The sequence below is a fragment of the Eulemur rufifrons genome, chromosome 8 (assembly GCF_041146395.1).
Source record: "Eulemur rufifrons isolate Redbay chromosome 8, OSU_ERuf_1, whole genome shotgun sequence".
Taxonomy (NCBI): Eukaryota; Metazoa; Chordata; class Mammalia; order Primates; family Lemuridae; genus Eulemur; species Eulemur rufifrons.
Window position 1 is genome coordinate 73297710 of NC_090990.1, and position 19066 is coordinate 73316775.

General features: G+C 36.4%; 1 protein-coding gene across 5 annotated transcripts in view; it reads right to left on the minus strand.

The window, feature by feature from the left end:
- DIPK1A (divergent protein kinase domain 1A) overlaps window positions 1-19066 on the minus strand; it is a 94132-nt gene that overhangs the window by 21254 nt on the left and 53812 nt on the right. For 4 of the 5 annotated variants that reach the window (XM_069480181.1, XM_069480177.1, XM_069480179.1 and 1 more), the window contains exon 2: window positions 5639-5773. The exons of the other annotated variant lie outside the window; for it this stretch is intronic. In XM_069480181.1, the coding sequence (XP_069336282.1) occupies window positions 5639-5773 (135 nt within the window). The remainder of the gene's footprint in view (window positions 1-5638; window positions 5774-19066) is intronic. 5 annotated transcript variants of the gene reach the window in all.

Below are 19066 nucleotides of genomic sequence, written 5' to 3' on the forward strand. Positions count from 1 at the left end.
GAGGTTACTTACTCAAAGTCATACAGTGTGTACAAGGGAAGGTGAAGCTGGTGCTTTGACTCCCGACTAGTACTTTTTCCAATAGACTGACAGGACATGGTTGAGCTACTGGTAATCAAGAAGTTCCTCATCTGTGATAGATTACACCACATGTATTTTTAACATTTTAAAATGTATATGGTGTGACTAAAGTAATGAGACAGAGTTGCATCGGTCATACATGAAACCAACCAGATTTCTCAAGCTTGCTCCCCTCTTTGGGCATTGGTACTCACTGTCCTTCCTCCTTAAATCCTTTTTGCCAGATTTTCACATAATTGCTTCCTTCTCTTCAGGTTCTAATTCAAAATGCCACCTTTTCAGGAAGGCTTTCTCAACCATTCTGGTTAAGGTAGCATGCCCTCGCCATTCTCTACTAAATATTGCTCTCACATCTTTTCTCATTGCACTTGTCAATGCTTGAGTTATTTATTTACTTGTCTTTTGTCTTTATTATACACATTCCACTATAAGACTGTAATCTCCTTAAGGCATGAACTTTGTATATCTTGCTTACCACTATATCCCCAGCATCTAGAATAACTTAGATGTACTAGGTGTTCAATAAATATTTGTTGACTGATATCTCTTCTAAAATAGATTATACTGTTTATATGATTGTTATATGATAGTAGTTACCTTGAAAATAAATATTAAATTATTAAGAATATGAAAAGAGAACTAGAGGAAAGTTAAAAGCAACACTGCTAACTTTCAAAGGGAATAAAAGAATACATACTTTTAAATTCTAGCAAATAATATTTGTGCAACCTCTTTTGGATCCTCTGTACCTCTTTATATTCTTCCTTAGTTCACAAAGATGAAACTGAGGGTTTTGAAGGAATCAAACCTATACACAGGATACTGTAATCCTTTATTGAGTACATTTTTGCTAAATGTGGTTTTGAGATAATACAGTTTTATATTTACATATCTAAAATTCAAAATGGGCAATTTTATTATATGTTTTTCAAGTATCTGTTTGAATCCCTGATTTCAATTTTCTTGGTAAATATACCTAGAAATGGATTTGCTAGATCATATGGTAATCTATGTTTCACATTTTGAGAAACCTCCATACTATCTTCCTGATTCTTTTTTACATATTACAATTCTCTGTTGAAATTATCCATTGTTTAATCTATTTCCTCTACTTTCTTCCCTATTTAATTGAACATGAATATAGTTATTTTTATATCCTTTTTGAATAACTCTAATATCTGGATCATCTGTAGATCTGCTTCTAGTGTCTGTGTTTATCTCTTGGTTTTTGATCATGTTATCTTGTCTTTTGGCATTCCCTGTAATTTTTTACATAATGTCTCCAGAAAGGGTTTCTCTTCCCTCTAGTAGGCAAATGTAATGGCAGCTTATCACCTTAACCTAATTCAGGGCTGTGTTGAGGCTGGGTTGTAGTTCTGGTAAAGCTCAAGCTACTTATGTCCAAGGGCATAGCCTTTCAGGCTTTTTAACTGAGAGTTTGGCATTCATTTAGGCTTCTCCCTCTGGCAGGTTGATAACTCTAATCTGTATCTTGTGAGACTGCCAAAATGTCTGACCAGCTTTTCAAAGGCTCTCCAGTGAGATTTTTAGCCTCCCATTCTGCAGAGCCCCAAGAACTGGCAAATATCCCAATGGAATACTGGCTGTATGCATGAAGTTCCCCTCATTTTCCACAAAGGTGCTGCTGGTTTCTTGTTCCCAGAAACAACTCTTTGTTAGTATGGAGTTCTGCTTCTCAGAGCCTTGCCCTTGCCCAGAATCAGCAAATTCCCCCAGGGCAAAAAAAGCTACAAAACTCAGCTCACCATTCTAAGGTTCTTTCAGTTCTCTTATTCCTGGGGTTCATCCCTTCAGAGTCCTAGCCTAAAGCATGGTATACTAGGGTTCCCACCCTTGGTTAGATCTGCACTAGGTTTTTATTTCCCTAGTCCAGAAGACAGTGTAGTTCAAGTCATATGTCTTCAGGCAAAAGAAGCCACAAAAACCAGGCTCATCTCTCTCAAATCTTATCCTCTCTCAGATCTTGATGAAGTGATTCCTCCCTATCTTGTTAGCACTTTGAAGCTTGAAGATATACTTTTAAAATATATCCTGTTTACTTTTTAGTTCTAATCCTAATTCCTATGCAATATTAGTATTATCTTAGCTTAGTACAATTGACCTTAGTACTACTATTTATGGTAGATTTTAAGAATACAATCCAAAATACAGAGTAACTACAATTTTTCTGAAGCCAGTCTTAGGAGAATCATGTATATTCAGACTTAGAAATCTTTTCCATTTGTTCAGACTTAGAAATCTTTTCCATTTGTTCAGTTTTAGTAAGATTAAATTATGCTAGAATTATGTTCTGTTTTCTCTTTTTTTTGAGACAGGATCTTGCTCTGTCACCCAGACTGAAGTACAGTGGCATGATCATAGCTCACTGCAATCTCAAACTCCTGGGCTCAAGCAATCCTCTTGCCTCAGCCTTCTGAGTAGTGGGAATACAGACGTGTGCCATGACACGCAGCTAATTTTTCTATTTTTTGTAGAGATGGGGTCTTGCACTGGCTGGTCTTCAACTCCTGGCTTTAAGCAATCCTCCAGCCTTGGTCTCCTAAGGATTACTGGCATGAGCCACTGCGCCCAGCCTGTTTTCATTTCTTATAAATTAAAGGGAAATTAAATTAAAGTGCAAAATAAGGAGGCAATTCAACTATAATTTACTCATGACAGAATATATACCAATATATGCCTTACATTTGAAGTATATCATATCAATACAAGGTATTTAAAAGCATATCCATTTTATTTTGGCTTAATTTCTTGGAACAGTATTTCTATTACCAGATGATATTAACAGGTCTTCCTGGGAGGGTATGGCAGAGATGCATTTTTTTCTGATCAAGTATATTTGCTCTCTTGGAGATCTATAACACACATTAGTATATTAAAGACCCTAAGTAAAGTCCATAGTAAAGTCAGCTATTTATCTTTGTTTAGCTCTCTGTTTTGAAATATATCTGACCAGGGAAATATTTTACCCATGGAATACTTATTAACGTGACCGAAGGCACCTAGTTTGAGAAAAGTTGCCTACAGAAATGGAAATAAATATTTCAAATAGTTTTGGTTATTTGTATGTTATTGTTATAAGCAATTATATAACTCCTGCTTTCTCCTTTTTCTTTTTCTTTTTAATTTAATTTTATTTATTTATTATTTTATTTTATTATTTTTTTTTAAGACAGAGTGTCGCTTTGTTGCCCTGGCTAGAGTGAGTGCCGTGACGTCAGCCTAGCTCACAGCAACCTCAAACACCTGGGCTCAAGCAATCCTACTGCCTCAGCCTCCCGAGTAGCTGGGACTACAGGCATGTGCCACCATGCCCGGCTAATTTTTTCTATATATATTTTAGTTGTCCAGATAATTTCTTTCTATTTTTAGTAGAGACGAGGTCTCGCTCTTGCTCAGGCTGGTCTCGAACTCCTGACCTTGAGCGATCCACCCGCCTCGGCCTCCCAGAGTGCTAGGATTACAGGCATGAGCCACCATGCCCGGCCTATTTATTTTTTTTGAGACAGAGTCTCACTCTGTTGCCCAGGCTAGAGTGCTGTGGCGTCAGCTAGCTCACAGCAACCTCAAACTCCTGGGCTCAAGCGATCCTTCTGCCTCAGCCTCCCGAGTAGCTGGGACTACAGGTATGTGCCACCATGCCTGGCTAATTTTTTCTATATATTTTTAGTTGAGACGGGGTCTCGCTCTTACTCAGGATGGTCTCAAACTCCTGACCTTGAGCAATCCTCCCGCTTCGGCCTCCCAGAGTGCTAGGATTACAGGTGTGAGCCACCATGCCCAGCCTTTCCTTTTTCAGTGAAGGTGAACAGCTTGAGTTTTGTGGTTTTTTGTTAGCTACAGTAAACCATAACTTTTTTTGTCAGTCTTTTCTGACATAGGGTATCAGAAAGAGTATGAGCTTTATATAGAGACAGAATTAGGATCAAATTCTGGTTTCATCATCTTGGGAAAATTCTTCTCTTTCTGGGTCATATTTCTTTATCTATAAAATGGACTTGGGGCATTTCATAGTATTATTTTAAGGATTAATGAACATGTAAAGTACCCAGAACATTGATTGGCCCCAGAAGTTTCTATCTTAAAATTCCTCAAGGATCTGGAATGGCCAACTGCGATAGACATAGGATTGACATCTTTAAACCTTGATTTGGGACACTTCTTTACTAATTGATTCCCCTGCTTCTTTTCTTTTTTTTCTTTTCTTTTTTTTTTTTTTTTGAGACAGAGTCTCGGTCTGTTGCCCAGGCTAGAGTGAGTGCCGTGGCGTCAGCCTAGCTCACAGCAACCTCAAACTCCTGGGTTCAAGCAATCCTACTGCCTCAGCCTCCCGAGTAGCTGGGACTACAGGCATGTGCCACCATGCCCAGCTAATTTTTTTCTATATATATTTTTAGCTGTCCATATAATTTCTTTCTATTTTTAGTAGAGACGGGGTTCTCGCTCTTGCTCAGGCTGGTCTTGAACTCCCGAACTCAAGCGATCCACCCGCCTCGGCCTCCCAGAGTGCTAGGATTATAGGCGTGAGCCACCATGCCCGGCCCCCTGCTTCTTATATTAGTAATTTCTCCCTTGCCCAGTTAAGAAACTGTAACATTTCTGGGGAATAATCGTTTTTTAATCTTGACTGACAGAGTACCTAGTATGAAACATATTTATTTTCTTAGAATTTTGGGAAGCTTCAGGTCTCCTTGTCTTATGTTCCCATGCAGCTATCACTGTAATATTTGACTTATATTACTGTAATTACTCATTTCTTCCCTGCTCAACTGTAAGTTTTGTAAGGTTAAGGACATCTTATTCCCTACTATATGCACACACCTAGCACCACTGGCCTGGGTAAAGCATAAGCATTCAGTAATTGTAGAATCTTTAATAAGTGAATAATTGGGATCCTCCAAATAGTTATTATTAAAAATATAAGTATAAGATGAAGTGTTTTAATATTATTTATATTAGAAGGTATGGATAAAAACAAGGAGTTAAATTTACTTGAAATCCTTAAACATTTAAAATATTAGTGCTATGAAACCAATAATCACTATTAGAAATCTTAGACTGATTCAGTGATTTTCCTGAGATATATCCAATCATTAGGATAAAAATTAAATAATCGATACACTTATATGCTTTTTTGATAAATTTTGATATTCAAGAATGACTCCATTTATTTAAAAGATGTATTCCAAAAAGGTTGCCTATAAATAATACTTTTATACTCTAAACATTAAAAAACCAATCTGATTAGAATAAACTAAACTTCAAATCTATTTAAAAAACAAAAATCCTTCTTTGTAATGAGGATGCTCCCACACTGACTTATCTATATTATATACTTAAAATTCTGAATACTGGAATTTTCCAAGTGAGGAAAACTCCTACTAATTTGGTCATATCAAAAAGCTAAGAAGTTGAACACAATTATCATGTCAAATTTACTTCAATTTTTGAAAATACTTATTAGTAAATACATTAAATAGTAAATATAGCATGTTATTAACGGACTTTTCAGTAAACTAGGAAATACAAAAATACTTACTATTATTTTCTTACAGTCCTTTCCTCTGCATAATTCTGTGTAGGTAGAATACTGTACATATATAATCCAGCTTCCAACAAAAACCACCAACCAGGAAAAGAAAAGATATTTCATCCGGACATATGAGAAGCGAGCCTGTGAGTAGAAGAGCACATAACAATCATTCATTCAACACCAAGTCAGCATTCACTGTCCTAGAACGCGATTTTCTCCTCTTTCTTAGAATAACTCAATATATATTCTAGGCTTTCATATGTCAATTCTAGAACAAAGTGTACTTTCACCGAGTCCAAACAGCACTGGTCTTAAAAAAGGAAGCTCCTTGGTCCTGCCAAGGAAAAGGGGAACAAAATATCCTTTAAGATGTATAACCTTTCACATACCACCATCATCAAAAGCTACTTATTAAGCACAAGCACGTGTACCATACTACCCTGAGCACCATGTAAGATCAGGTAGAAAGACACAACTCCCATTTATTAGGAGCTTACAAAAGACTGTTTCACATAAGAATCTTAAAGGTCTTTATGAATAATCATGATAAAAATAATTTTGTTTTAAAGACATAAGAACAGAGAATCTGGTTATTTGTCTAATGTCTCATAGTGACAGCCAGAATAAGAAATTAAACTCCACAGTCATTCCCATCTCCCTATTGTATTCACCCGGGCTTTATCCTCTTTCTTTTCAACTAACCAAATGTTTCATCTAATGCACATTCTGGAAACCGAGGAGAATGTTACAGCTATTAAAGGAGAAATGACCGGAGAAGAAGGGTTAAGATATATTAAGAATAAATTACTCTTTGTATGTCAACTTATAAAGCCACACAATAGGAACTTCTTTGCATTATTTTGCTTCCAGTGCTCTGGTATCTTACTGCAACTTGGGCTGGTTGTGCCTTTTCTCTATCAACCACATATCAAACAGTTTAATGAAAGTGACAGCTGGTGAAGATAATTTGACATTTATTTTTTGGGTCTGGAGCTCCAATGGTCTGGTTTTATAAACAGTAGAATTGAGGACTATGAAGAGAGAATTGAGCAGAATAAATTAAAGATATGTAAACAAACAATGAAAAGCTAGTTTTGCTTTTACAATCACGAGCCAGTTTCTCACACTGGGAAACAGTAGGATACTGTGAGCACTGTGAGCATGCAAAGAAAGCAGAAAGAGATGAAAGAAACATCAGTGCACCTGCAGAAGACAATGAGTGCAAAGGAAAAAGAGACTCAGGAAATACTGAATTCTGTTGGCCCTTTCTGTGGTTTAGATATCTTTGTGAGGTTAACAGATGGTGTATCCCAGTACGAAAAAGCTTGAGTATAATGAATTCACAGTTAAATAATAGGTCTTTGAGCTTTATTATTAAAATTAAAAAGTGCCTTTAATGCAAAATATTTTTTGTATAGCTCTCAATGAACTCAGTAAAAAGAAAATTCAGATAGAACTCCAAATTAATCACATAAATGGCAATGGAGTATATACCAAGGGGTTTGTTTGAGACATGTAAGATTACTTGGCCCTAATAAGAGGTCTGGTCATCAGATAGAAATTGACATGTACTAGTATTGTGAGCCTAAATAAGATTAAATGATATAAGGCTTACAGAACATAAGCACATTGCTGAGCACATAGTAAACACTCCACAAATGTCAGTTAAATCAATTTGCAAGTCACTGAGCAAGAGCTCAACAATGCTGTCAGTGGCTACCACCTTCTTTTTGAACTTGCCAAAAAGAAAACTGAATCTGAATCTGATCGAGCCAGTTTACAAGAAATACAGGAGACAGAGGAACACAAATGACACTTAAGTAAATGACACTATGAGAATACAATCAGCAAACTCCAGGCTGTGGGAAACACTGCAATACAAACAACCCAGTTTCTTCAACAAATAAATTACAAGGTGAAGGGGGAAGAAGGGGAAACTTAAAGATTAAAAAATATTTACTCAATATATCAAATGATTACACCATGTGGATCTTTTTGAGTCTTTATTTAAATGAAAAACTTTTTTAAAAAATGACATTTATGAGACAATTGAAATTTTGAAGAATGACAGGATACTTGATGTTAAAGGATTATTTGAATTTTTTAGGTGTGATAATGATTCTGGGGTAATATTTAAATATTTTGCTTTTCTCTTTCTCTCAACTAGCTACATTTTTGTATTTCCTCTGGCATATGTTTAAACTGAAGAACATCCTGTGAACTGGTTTGCCCGATGGATGACTGCTTGTCATGATAAAGAATGCCAAAAATTCTGGAGAGGAAGTTAGATTAATGATGTTCCAGGCAGGGCCCTGGGCATCACTTGCTGTAGACATAATGACAAAAGGAGTGAAACACATTTTTATTCCAGCATGCCATGGGAAATTGCTGTGATTTGGGGATAACACAAAATTGTGAAAGGACCTTCATGTGTCCTTTTAATATCTGCAGATCCTGCAGCCTTACATTTTAAAATAATGATTGGAGAAAGAAACAGCTGTAAATTACATCTGTAGCTAGTAACTAATTTTATTTCCCTGTGTGGCTCTCGCTAAAATGTTTCTAGTGGTCTGTTTTGTACCAATTACCTAGACAATCTTATCTTTGATTAAGAAATGTAGCCTGACCTTTTTATTTATGCTGAACTATCCGAAATTACTGCCTAGCAGCTTTTTTAATCTGCAGATTTTGGGCCTAGCTATTAATGGTATATTACTTTGTTCCAAATTATGCCCTGAAAAACATGATAAGAATTTTAGTAAATGCACCATGCAGTGATTCTCAACTGCCATCAATTTTGCCCCCTAGGGCTGTGGTCTCCAATCCCTGGGCTGTGGCTGGGTACCTTCGTGGGCTGTTAGGAACCCAGCGAGGCATCATCATAGCCTGAACTCTGTCCCCCTCACCCCTGTCTCCCAACCACCCCCCCACCCGCCACTGCACCCCCAGCACCCCTCCATCCCCCAGTCTGTGGAAAAACTGTCTTCCATAAAACTGGTCCCTGGTGCCAAAAATGTTAGGGACCACCCCTAGGGGATAGCTGGCAATGTCTGGAGACATTTTTGATATCACTAGTAGAGATTGCTACTGGAATCTTGTTGAGTAGCAGCCAGAGATGCTGCTAAACATCCTACAATATGTAGTATAGCTCCCTCACAACAAAGCTTTATCAGGCCCAAAATATCCATGGTGCTGTGTTGAGAAATTCTGTATTATGGTTACACAATAAAATGAAAACAAAACTTAAGGGGTTGAAAGAATCAGATTTGTATGACATTATCATTTTATTTTAAATTAGCCTTTATGCATAAACTATTACTAATTTTAAAAATACAGTGACTTCTGTCTGGAAATAACAGAAGCAGTTCTTTACGACTAAAGTAAATAATCATCAATCTTTTATTTATTTATTTATTTATTTATTTTTTAGACTAGTCAAGTGCAGTAGTGAGGAGGGGGGAAAGTGGTAGAACAAGGAGTTCAATCTGTAACTGACTGTGAACAATCAAGTGAGATAACTCACTACCTTCGGACCAGCCCATCAATCTTTTATTGTAAATTAAAAAAATCATCAGAGATGGAAAATATATACATGATGACACAAATTTTACCCATTCCACTCTAAATAATAGTGATATATTGCCTCCTTTTTATATTGCTTGATCTCATTGTGATAACTTGTTTTAAAACAGATCTGAAAATCTTTTATCTTGTTTATATAATTTTACATTAAGTTTTTAAAATAGGCAAAAAGAGGTAACACTAAAATTTAACCATTTAAAACTAATTCTATTACTTATCTGTTTTTCATATTAACATCTTTCATAAACATATAAAGCACAAAGTCCCATTTACTTTACCCCTAAGGACTCCATATACAGATGATATTAATTTTGAGGACTAGGAGAAAAATATATTTCATATCTTTACTTTTGCCTACAAATATTTTGCTTAACATATTTAGTGACTTGAACACTCAGAAAATATAAAAAATTGATAAGGTTATCACTTGCAAAAGCTCAATCATAATTATTCTATCATTTCATAGAAAAAGCCTAAAACATGTATTTGCCCTTTTTATTCAATTTTTTCAATTGCCAGTTATTCTGCAATAATCTTCAAAAACATTTTTCTTATTGTTATAGTGATAACATTGTAGCTAGTTGACTTTTATAGCATTATTTAGGAGAAATCTTGTTTAAAAACACTAAAATTATTTACTCATATCCTCAAATATAACTTTTACCACTGTCTTTAAATAAATTCCAGATATTTATAATAATAATATTTTTGAAAAACATGCTAGCTGTATAAAACAGAGATATCAAGAAACCATTTAATAGGATAGATATTTTCATGCACATCTCAACACATTAATTAAACTTTATTTGGAATAAATAAAGAGTGTCTCACTGCCAGCTGGAGGGCTACTGGAAAACCATTAAGATTTAAATGTACCAAATTTAAACTGTTCTAGTGATAATTTTCAGAAACATAAAGAGACAACTATGAAATACAATCAAAGAAAAACAAAAAAAGAACTTTTATGTCATTCCAAGCATGAAAAATACTAAATTTTAAAATTTAAAATAATGAAAAGGTCTTAAAAACGTCTGTCCTCCCCAGTTTTTTTGAGCATCAAAAATGCTTTTTTAGTCTTCTACATGTGGCTATCTAGTTTTCCCAGCACCATTTATTAAATAAGGAATCTTTTCCCCAGAATATGTTTTTGTCTGCTTTGTCAAAGATTAGATGGCTATATGAGGATGGTTTTATATTTGGATTTTCTGTTCTGTTCCACTGGTCTGTGTCCCTGCACTTGTGCCAATACCAAGGAGTTTTTATAATCACAGCCTTGTAGTATAGTTTGAAGTCTGGCAAATTAATACCTCCCATCTTGTTTTTGTTGCTTAAAATTGCTTTTGCTAAATGGGGTCTTCTCTGGTTCCATACAAAGCATAAAATTATTTTTTCTACATCTGTGAAAAATGATGTTGGTAATTTAATAGGGATTGCATTGAATCTATAGATAACTTTGGGCAGTATAGACATTTTAACAATGTTGATTCTATCGATCCATGAGCATGGTATGGTTTTCCACCTATTTACATGTTCTGCGATTTCCTTCCTCAGTGTTTCATAGTTCTCCCTATAGAGGTCCTTTACCTCCTTAGTTAAATATATTCCTACGTATTTTATTTTCTTTGTTGCTATTTTGAAGGGTATTGAGTCCTTAATTTGGTTCTCCGTTTGACTGTTATTGGCATATATGAATGCCTCTGATTTGTGTGTATTGATTTTGTGTCCTGAGACCTTACTGAATTCATTGATCAATTCCAGGAGTCTCTTGGTTGAATCCTTGGGGTTTTCTAGATATAACATCATATCATCAGCAAAGAGTGAGAGTTTGATCTCCTCTGTCCCTATTTGGACTCCCTTGATTCTGCTCTCTTGCCTGATAGCTCTCGCAAGGACTTTCAATACTATGTTGAAAAGTAATGGGGACAGTGGGCAGCCTTGTCTGGTTCCAGTTCGAAGTGGGAGTGCTTTCAGTTTTTCCCCATTCAGTATGATGTTGGCTGTGGGTTTATCATATATGGCTTGTATCATTTTTAGATAGGCCCCGTCTATGCCTATTTTGTTAAGTGTTCTTATCATAAAAGGGTGTTGAATTTTGTCAAATGCTTTTTCTGCATCTGTTGAGAGGATCATATGATCTTTATTTTTGCTTCTATTTATGTGGTGAATTACATTTATAGATTTGCGTATGTTAAACCATCCCTGCATCTCTCGGATGAAGCCCACTTGGTAGTGATGGATTATTTTTTTGATAAGCACTTGGATTCGATTTGCTAGGATTTTATTGAGAATTTTTGCATCTATATTCATAAGGGATATTGGTCTGTAGTTTTCTTTTTTTGTTGCATCCTTTCCTGGTTTTGGTATCAGGATTATGTTGGCTTGGTAAAAAGTGTTAGGGAGAATCCCATCCTTCTCTATATTGGAGAATAGTTTATGTAGGATGGGCACCAGTTCTTCTTTGTAGGTATGATAAAATTCAGGTGTGAACCCATCTGGTCCAGGGCTTTTCTTTTTGGGAAGGTTTTTTATTGCTGTTTCGATTTCAGATCTAGATATCGGTCTATTCAGGAATTCTATTTCTTCCTGGTTGAGCCTGGGAAGGCACCTCTCACAAAAATCAAATCACGGTGGATAACAGACTTAAATCTTAGGTTGGAAACTATTAGAATTCTAGAAGAAAACATAGGAAAGACTCTTACAGACATTGGCCTAGGCAAAGAATTTATGAAGAAGACCCCTAAGGCAATCACAGCAACAACAAAAATAAATAAATGGGACCTGATGAAATTAAAAAGCTTCTGCACAGCCAAAGAAATAGTCACGAGAGTAAACAGACAACCTACAGAATGGGAAAAAATTTTCAAATACTACACATCAGATAAAGGACTGATAACAAGAATCTATTTAGAACTCAGGAAAATCAGTAAGAAAAAATCGAACAACCCTATCAAAAAATGGGCAAAGGACATGAATAGAAATTTTTCAAAAGAAGATATAAAAATGGCTAACAAACATATGAAAAAATGTTCAACATCTTTAATCATCAGGGAAATGCAAATCAAAACCGCAATGAGATATCACTTAACTCCAGTGAGAATGGCCTTTATTAAAAGGTCCCAAAACAATTTATGTTGGCGTGGGTGTGGAGAGACAGGAACACTCATACACTGCTGGTGGGACTGTAAACTAGTGCAACCCCTGTGGAAAGCAATGTAGAGATACCTTAAACAGATTCAAGTAGACCTACCATTCGATCCAGCAATCCCATTATTGGGCATCGACCCAGAAGAACAAAAGTCATTCTATAAAAAGGACACCTGCACCTGAATGTTTATAGCAGCACAATTCACAATTGCAAAGATGTGGAAACAACCCAATGCCCATCAATTCATGAATGGATTAGCAAAATGTGGTCTATGTATATCATGGAATATTATTCAGCTATTAGAAATAATGGCAATATGGCATCTCTTTGGTTCTCCTGGAGAGAGTTGGAACCCATTCTATTAAGTGAAGTATCCCAAGAATGGAAAAATAAGCACCACATGTACTCACCAGCAAACTGGTTTCTCTGAGTGCACATTTAGGAATAACACCAATTGGGTATCGGACAGAGGTGGGGGCTGGGGGGAAGGGATGGGTGTATACCTACTTGATGAGTGCGATGCGCACTGCCTGGGGAATGGACACGCTTGAAGTTCTGACTGGGGGGGATGGGGGTGGGGGGAGGGGATGGGTGCATACCTACATGATGAGTGCGATGTGCACTATCTAGGGAATGGACACACTTGAAGCTCAGACTTGGGGGGATGGAGAGGCATGGGCAATATATATAACCTGAACTTTTGTACCCCCATAATGAGCTGAAATAAAAAAAAATAAAAATAAAAATAAATGCTTTTTTATGACAAAACTTTGAATAAGAACTCCTTGTCAAAGGGCATTATTAGTCTACTGGTCAGAGTTTTAGCATTCTTATCTTTGCAAGAGGTGAATTTTCACATTTGTAGAAAGAATCTTAGTTTTCTCTGATCAACAACCTAAACATTTTATTTGCATGAGCATATTTTCTGATTTGATTTTATGAATACTCTAGAAATAAAGTTTCAACAAGGAGCAGATAATTTTCACATTTTCTCTAAATGCTGGTTCCTATTTCTTATGCTTAGAAGCTGACAGCATAAAAATGCCAAGAACACCTGGGGAATTAATTGCATTGAGGTGATTCTCAAGCCTGTGACTAGACTCAACAGCAAAATACTATTTCAAAGACGTGTCAGAGTATTGGAACATGCTCATGATATATTGAGTGGAAAAAAATCAGGTTTCAAAATCACATATATGGTATGTTCCCAGTTCTGTAATCCCAGCACTTTGGGAGGCCAAAGCTGGAGGATTGCTTCAGACCAGGAGTTCGAGACCAGCCTGGGCAACATATCAAGACCTCATCTCTACAAAAAAATTAAAAAATTAGCCAGGTGTTGTAGTGTGCACCTGTAGTCCTAACTACTTGGGAGGCTGAGGCAGGAGGATCATTTGAGCCCAGGAGTTTGAGGTTGTAGTGAGCTATGATCATGCCACTGCACCCCAGCCTGAGTGACAGAGTGAGACCCTGTCTCTAAAAAAAATGAAAAGAGAGAGAAAAATCACCAACAAACTTTAGCAACTGCAAGGAAATAAAACAAAATGTCAAGGGTGGTTATCTGAAAATGTCAAGAGTGGTGAGATTATGGATGATTTTTATTTTTCTTCTTTATTACACAAATTTTCTATAAAGAATAAGTATTTTTTAATCAGAAAGAATTATATATTTGTATATATGTGTTTAATGTAATATTTTAAAATATATCTCTAGGATCTAGAAGTCTCTTGATTGCTTTAAAATTTTTTTACTGTGAAATATATAGAATTGTTTAAAATATATAAATATAGCTTGGATTATAATTATAAAGCAAATACCTATGTAACTATCACTTGGGTTAAAATATAGAATTTTCTAGTACTTTCGCTGACTCCAACCTTCCCTTCCCCAATAAAGGTTTAATTAACACGTTCCTGACTTCTATGATAATCATTTATGTGCTTTTATAAGTAGTTTAAGCACTCATCATGTATTGCTAAAATGTAGAGTTTGATGGTGATTGCTCTTCAACTTTACGTAAATAGAGACACACACAATATATATTCTATTTTGACTTGTATCCTTCTGTCAGCATTATATTGTGAGATTCATCCACACTGATGCATATAGACAGTTTGTTCCTTTTCTTTTTTCTTCCTTTTTTTGAAACAAAGTCTCACTCTGTTGCCTGAGCTAGAGTGCAGTGGGGTGATCGTGGCTCACTACAACTTCAAACTCCTGGGCTCAAAGTGATCCTCCTGCCTCAGCCTCCCGAGTAGCTAAAACTATAGGTGCATGTCACCGTGTTCATTTTCTTTACTTTAAATTAATATTCCACTGATTTTTCTGTAGGCAATCATTGTAGTTTTATACACAATCAATATAAAAATATAAAAATGTATGCCTCTCTCTTCAAGCTCCATCAAAAAAAAACAAACAAACCCATAATAAGGAGTTGCATTCTGTGCCAGGCACCCCACGAAACACTCTGTGTATCCCATATATTCCCTGAAATGTTCCTAAAAATCATGGACTTAGACGGTTTGAAAGAGACTATGAAAATATACAAGGGCTGTCTGGAAAGTATCCAGTCATTGTTAATATAACAGAACTGTTACATGGCTGGATACTTTCCGGGCAGCCCTCTTATAGTTCAACCACATGCTGATGTGATATTAGGCTTAAAAATGATTAAACAGTTTTGGCTCTAAATCAGCTGTGCCAGGAGGAAGTCTAGAGGCTTTACACGGGAAGTGTCATAGACATGTCCTGGGGTGGGTACAATTTTAGTTCTTAGCCAGTGAGGAAGTAAGTGACTTTTCTTGGCAAAAGCAGAAGACCATAATCCTTCTCTTTGCTGCTGCTTTAGTGGACAGAGGCCAGGCACATGTTAGAGAGAGCTTGAAGGCCAAGAAAACAGATGAAAGCCATCCCCAGGGTCATAAAAGGCGGCATACAAATGGCTTTTAATGAACAAGTAAACAGCCTGCATTTTACAGAGCATATGGGAGGGAGGTATAGCCTCCATTATCAATCTACATAAAAGTAGTATCAGCATTTGCAACTACACATGAAAAGAACTCAATCATAGGGTTCTTCAACATACCAATGCAGAAGGAAAAGGTTAAGAAAACCAAGTGTTCTGATTTTCTATTGCTGTGTAATAAACCATCCCAAAACTTAGAGTCTTAAAACAACAATCTACTATCTCCATTCTGAGGGATGAATGGACTCAGCTTGGCAGTTCTCAAATCTTTCAAGTTTCTCATGCATTTGTGACTAGGGCTGGGGTCATCTGAAGGACTGACTGGGTTGGATGTACAGATGGTTTCTTCAGTCACATGTCCACCCCCTCAGCTGGTGGCTGGAACAGCTTTGTGTGGCTAGCCAGACTTCGTCAGAGCACAGTGGTGTCAAGGCAGTCCAACTTCTTACAATAGCTGACTTTTCACGAAGCAAGTGTACCTAGACAGCAAGATGGAAGCTGCATTACTTCTGCAGCATTCTTTTGGTTACACAGGGTCAGCCCAGAATGAATGTAGGAGAAGGACTACCAGGAGGCATGGTTCACTGAAGGATCATCTTTGGAGACCAGCTATCACTCTAGGAGTGGAGCAGCACAGCAGGGTTTGGGGGTAAGGAGAAAAGCAATGTGGACATCCCAGCCAGAATAGAGACAATTTTCTTGGCCATTCTGATTAAGTGTTCTTCCTTCTGCCTTAGTGGAGAAGAACTAGAAGTTGCTCTTAGAATCCATTAATAGTATTTATAGTTGTATATATTTATGCATAGTTGACTGAATATAATTTTCATTTCATATCATGGGCTTAATAACTATCAATAAATCTTTTGCTTATGTGCACAAAGACCCAAGTTAAAGACTCCTTGAGATGTGCTTATAACAGGATTCATGTTACCTTATTATTTTAGTTAAGTTTCTGGCTTTTCCTCTTGGCCAGGCACGGTGGCTCATGCCTGTAATCCTAACATTCTGGGAGGCTGCGGCAGGAGGATCATTTGAGGCTAGGAGTTGGAGACCAGCCTGAGCAAAAGTGAGATCCTATTTCTACAAAAAGTAGAAAAATTAGCTGGGCATGGTGGCGTGTGCCTGTAGTCTCAGCTACCTGGGAGGCTGAGACAGGAGGATCACTTGAGCCCTGGAGTTTGAGGTTGCAGTGAGCTATAATGACACCACTGTACTCTAGCCCAGGCAACAGAGCAAGACCCTGTCTGAAAAAAAAAAGAGATTCTGGCACTAGATTGGGTAAATGAGATATCCATTTTCCCCTTTTAATAGACTTAACATACTATACTGGATTTAGACCTTACAAAAACATACAATAGATATATGCAAATTTTTTTCCTTGACCCTATATAGGAAGAGAGGATACATGCAAAATTTTGATAGAAATTCTAATTGGCACTTAAATTCACTAATGATTCAATCACTAAAAATAAAATCTAGCTGTGTTTTATCTAAACTTAGAGGTTAAAATGCACGGTCCTTTTATACTTCAGATTCAAAAGCATATTTTAGGGCAAAACTTATTTGGAGTAGTTTCTTCTAAGGTTGTATAACCTAATTAGTACAACAATTTTAAACGCAGCTTAGACTTTTGGAGTATCCAGAAGCCAACTGATTAAAATTTAGATAAAACTTGATTATTGTAAAGGGTTTTTAAAAATAAATTGACTTTAATTGCCAATATTCTGTGAGATTGATGAAGGAGGAAGCGGGGTTCCTAAGCTTCCTTTCTCAGTCTTTAATTACGTCACTTCTAGACATGTGGTGATTAAACATTGAAACCTAATCTCCCTTTGATATGTAAGAAAAGCAGATGTGTATGTCCAAACACTGGGTGGCCAGGGAAAGGGTGGAGGAGATTGTTCACCTCAGTGCATCAGCATTCTGCCTTGTATCATTGAAATGACTGTGGCTGCTCAGGGAATATTGACCCAAGGATACTGTTCATATCACTTGAAAGTTGGTGAGGAGATGCTATTCCCATTGGTTGGTACCCTGACATAGATTTCCAAGAGCCCTAGAATGGAACAACTTTTTTTTTTAACATAGAAAAAAAACAACAGGTTGGAAAGTGTCCATCTAATTTAATTGCCATCCCTGAAAGTAAGCCCTTAATTTGCTAAGCAATTAAAACATAAGTGGCATATAAAATAACTACATCACAGCTATAACAGAAGAGTGCTCGGTGAACCCAGTTTCTATTTTTTTAAATCAAAGTACTTTAATACCAGATAACAGCACATGCCCGGTGAAGAAAATATGGATGATAAAGAATTATATTAAAAAAGTAAATAACCTAGTTTGATATATTCCTTTGCTAGTTCTTTTCCATGTATGTGCATATATAAAATACATTATCTTTTAAGAAAAATAAAGTTGGAATCCTATGACAAATGTAACTTACTTTTCTTTTTTCACTTAACATAAACATGTTCCTGTGCCATTAAGTAGTCTTGAGATTTTTAAAAAATTTGATATTTAAATGGATACACAATATTTTACAGTATGGGTATGTCATAATTTATTTAACTCTATCTCTGTTGTTGGACATTTTTATTATTTCCAATATTGTGCTATATTAATAGTAACAGCAAACAACAATATCCATAAAATATTATTACTATTAGTGCTACTCTGTACCGGGAACTGTTATAGACTCTTAATCCTCATAAACACTCTATGAGCTGGAATGGTAAATTAGTCACAGGTTGGAAAACTATGGCCCACAAGCCAAATGCAATCTGCCACTTGGTTTTGTAAATACCGTTTTATTGTAACACAGTCACCCCATTAATTGATATGTCATCTAAGGCTGCTTCCATGCTATAATGGCAGAGTTGAGTGGCTGCAGCAGAGACCGTATGGCCAGCAAAGCCAAAAATCTTTACTATCTGCCTCTTTACAGAAATAGTTTGCTGACCCGTGGATTGTTCAGCAAATACTCATTCCTTCCCCCTGCCTCACCTTCCCTGTCTCACCGATGCTAGGCTCAGCCATGTGATTTGCTTTGGTCAATGTTTATTAGTAGATGTGATGCAAAGGAAAGTATGCAATTGGACTTGCCCTCTTCCACTTCAGACATTGCCAGAAGTAGAACAGGTCCCTGGTAGTTTATTGACCCCATAAGAGTGACACTATAGCCCACCTGAACCAAATTGATGTTCTGGAGCCAAGCCCAGCCTAGAACAGCTAAACTCCAGCTAACTTGTAGAACTGTGAGTGAGAAATAAATGTTTATGGTATGTCACTAAGTTTATGGGAAATTTGTTATGCAGCATTGCTGTGGTAACTAACTGATACTGGAGTAGACTACTATTATCCCCTAACAAGAACCATATGAATAGGGGACTATTCCTCATTTTACAGACGGAAAAACTGAGAAACACACAGAGGTTAAGCAAGGCCATACTAGTCATTACAGGGAGAACCAGGATTTGAACTGGGGTGACCTGGCTTCAGAGCCTGTACTTGTTCTACTCCACTGCCTACTGTATTAAATACATAAAAATTTCCTTGAGGTTTTTTTTTTTTTTTTGGTAAACAATCTAGTATAGAACACTATTCTTTCTTCCCCATCACCTCAAACATTTATCATTTCTTTGTATTGGAAACATTCAAAATCCTCTCTTTTAGCCATTTGAAAATATACAATAAATTGTTAATATAGTCACACTATAGTGGTATAGAACACTAGAACTTATTCTTC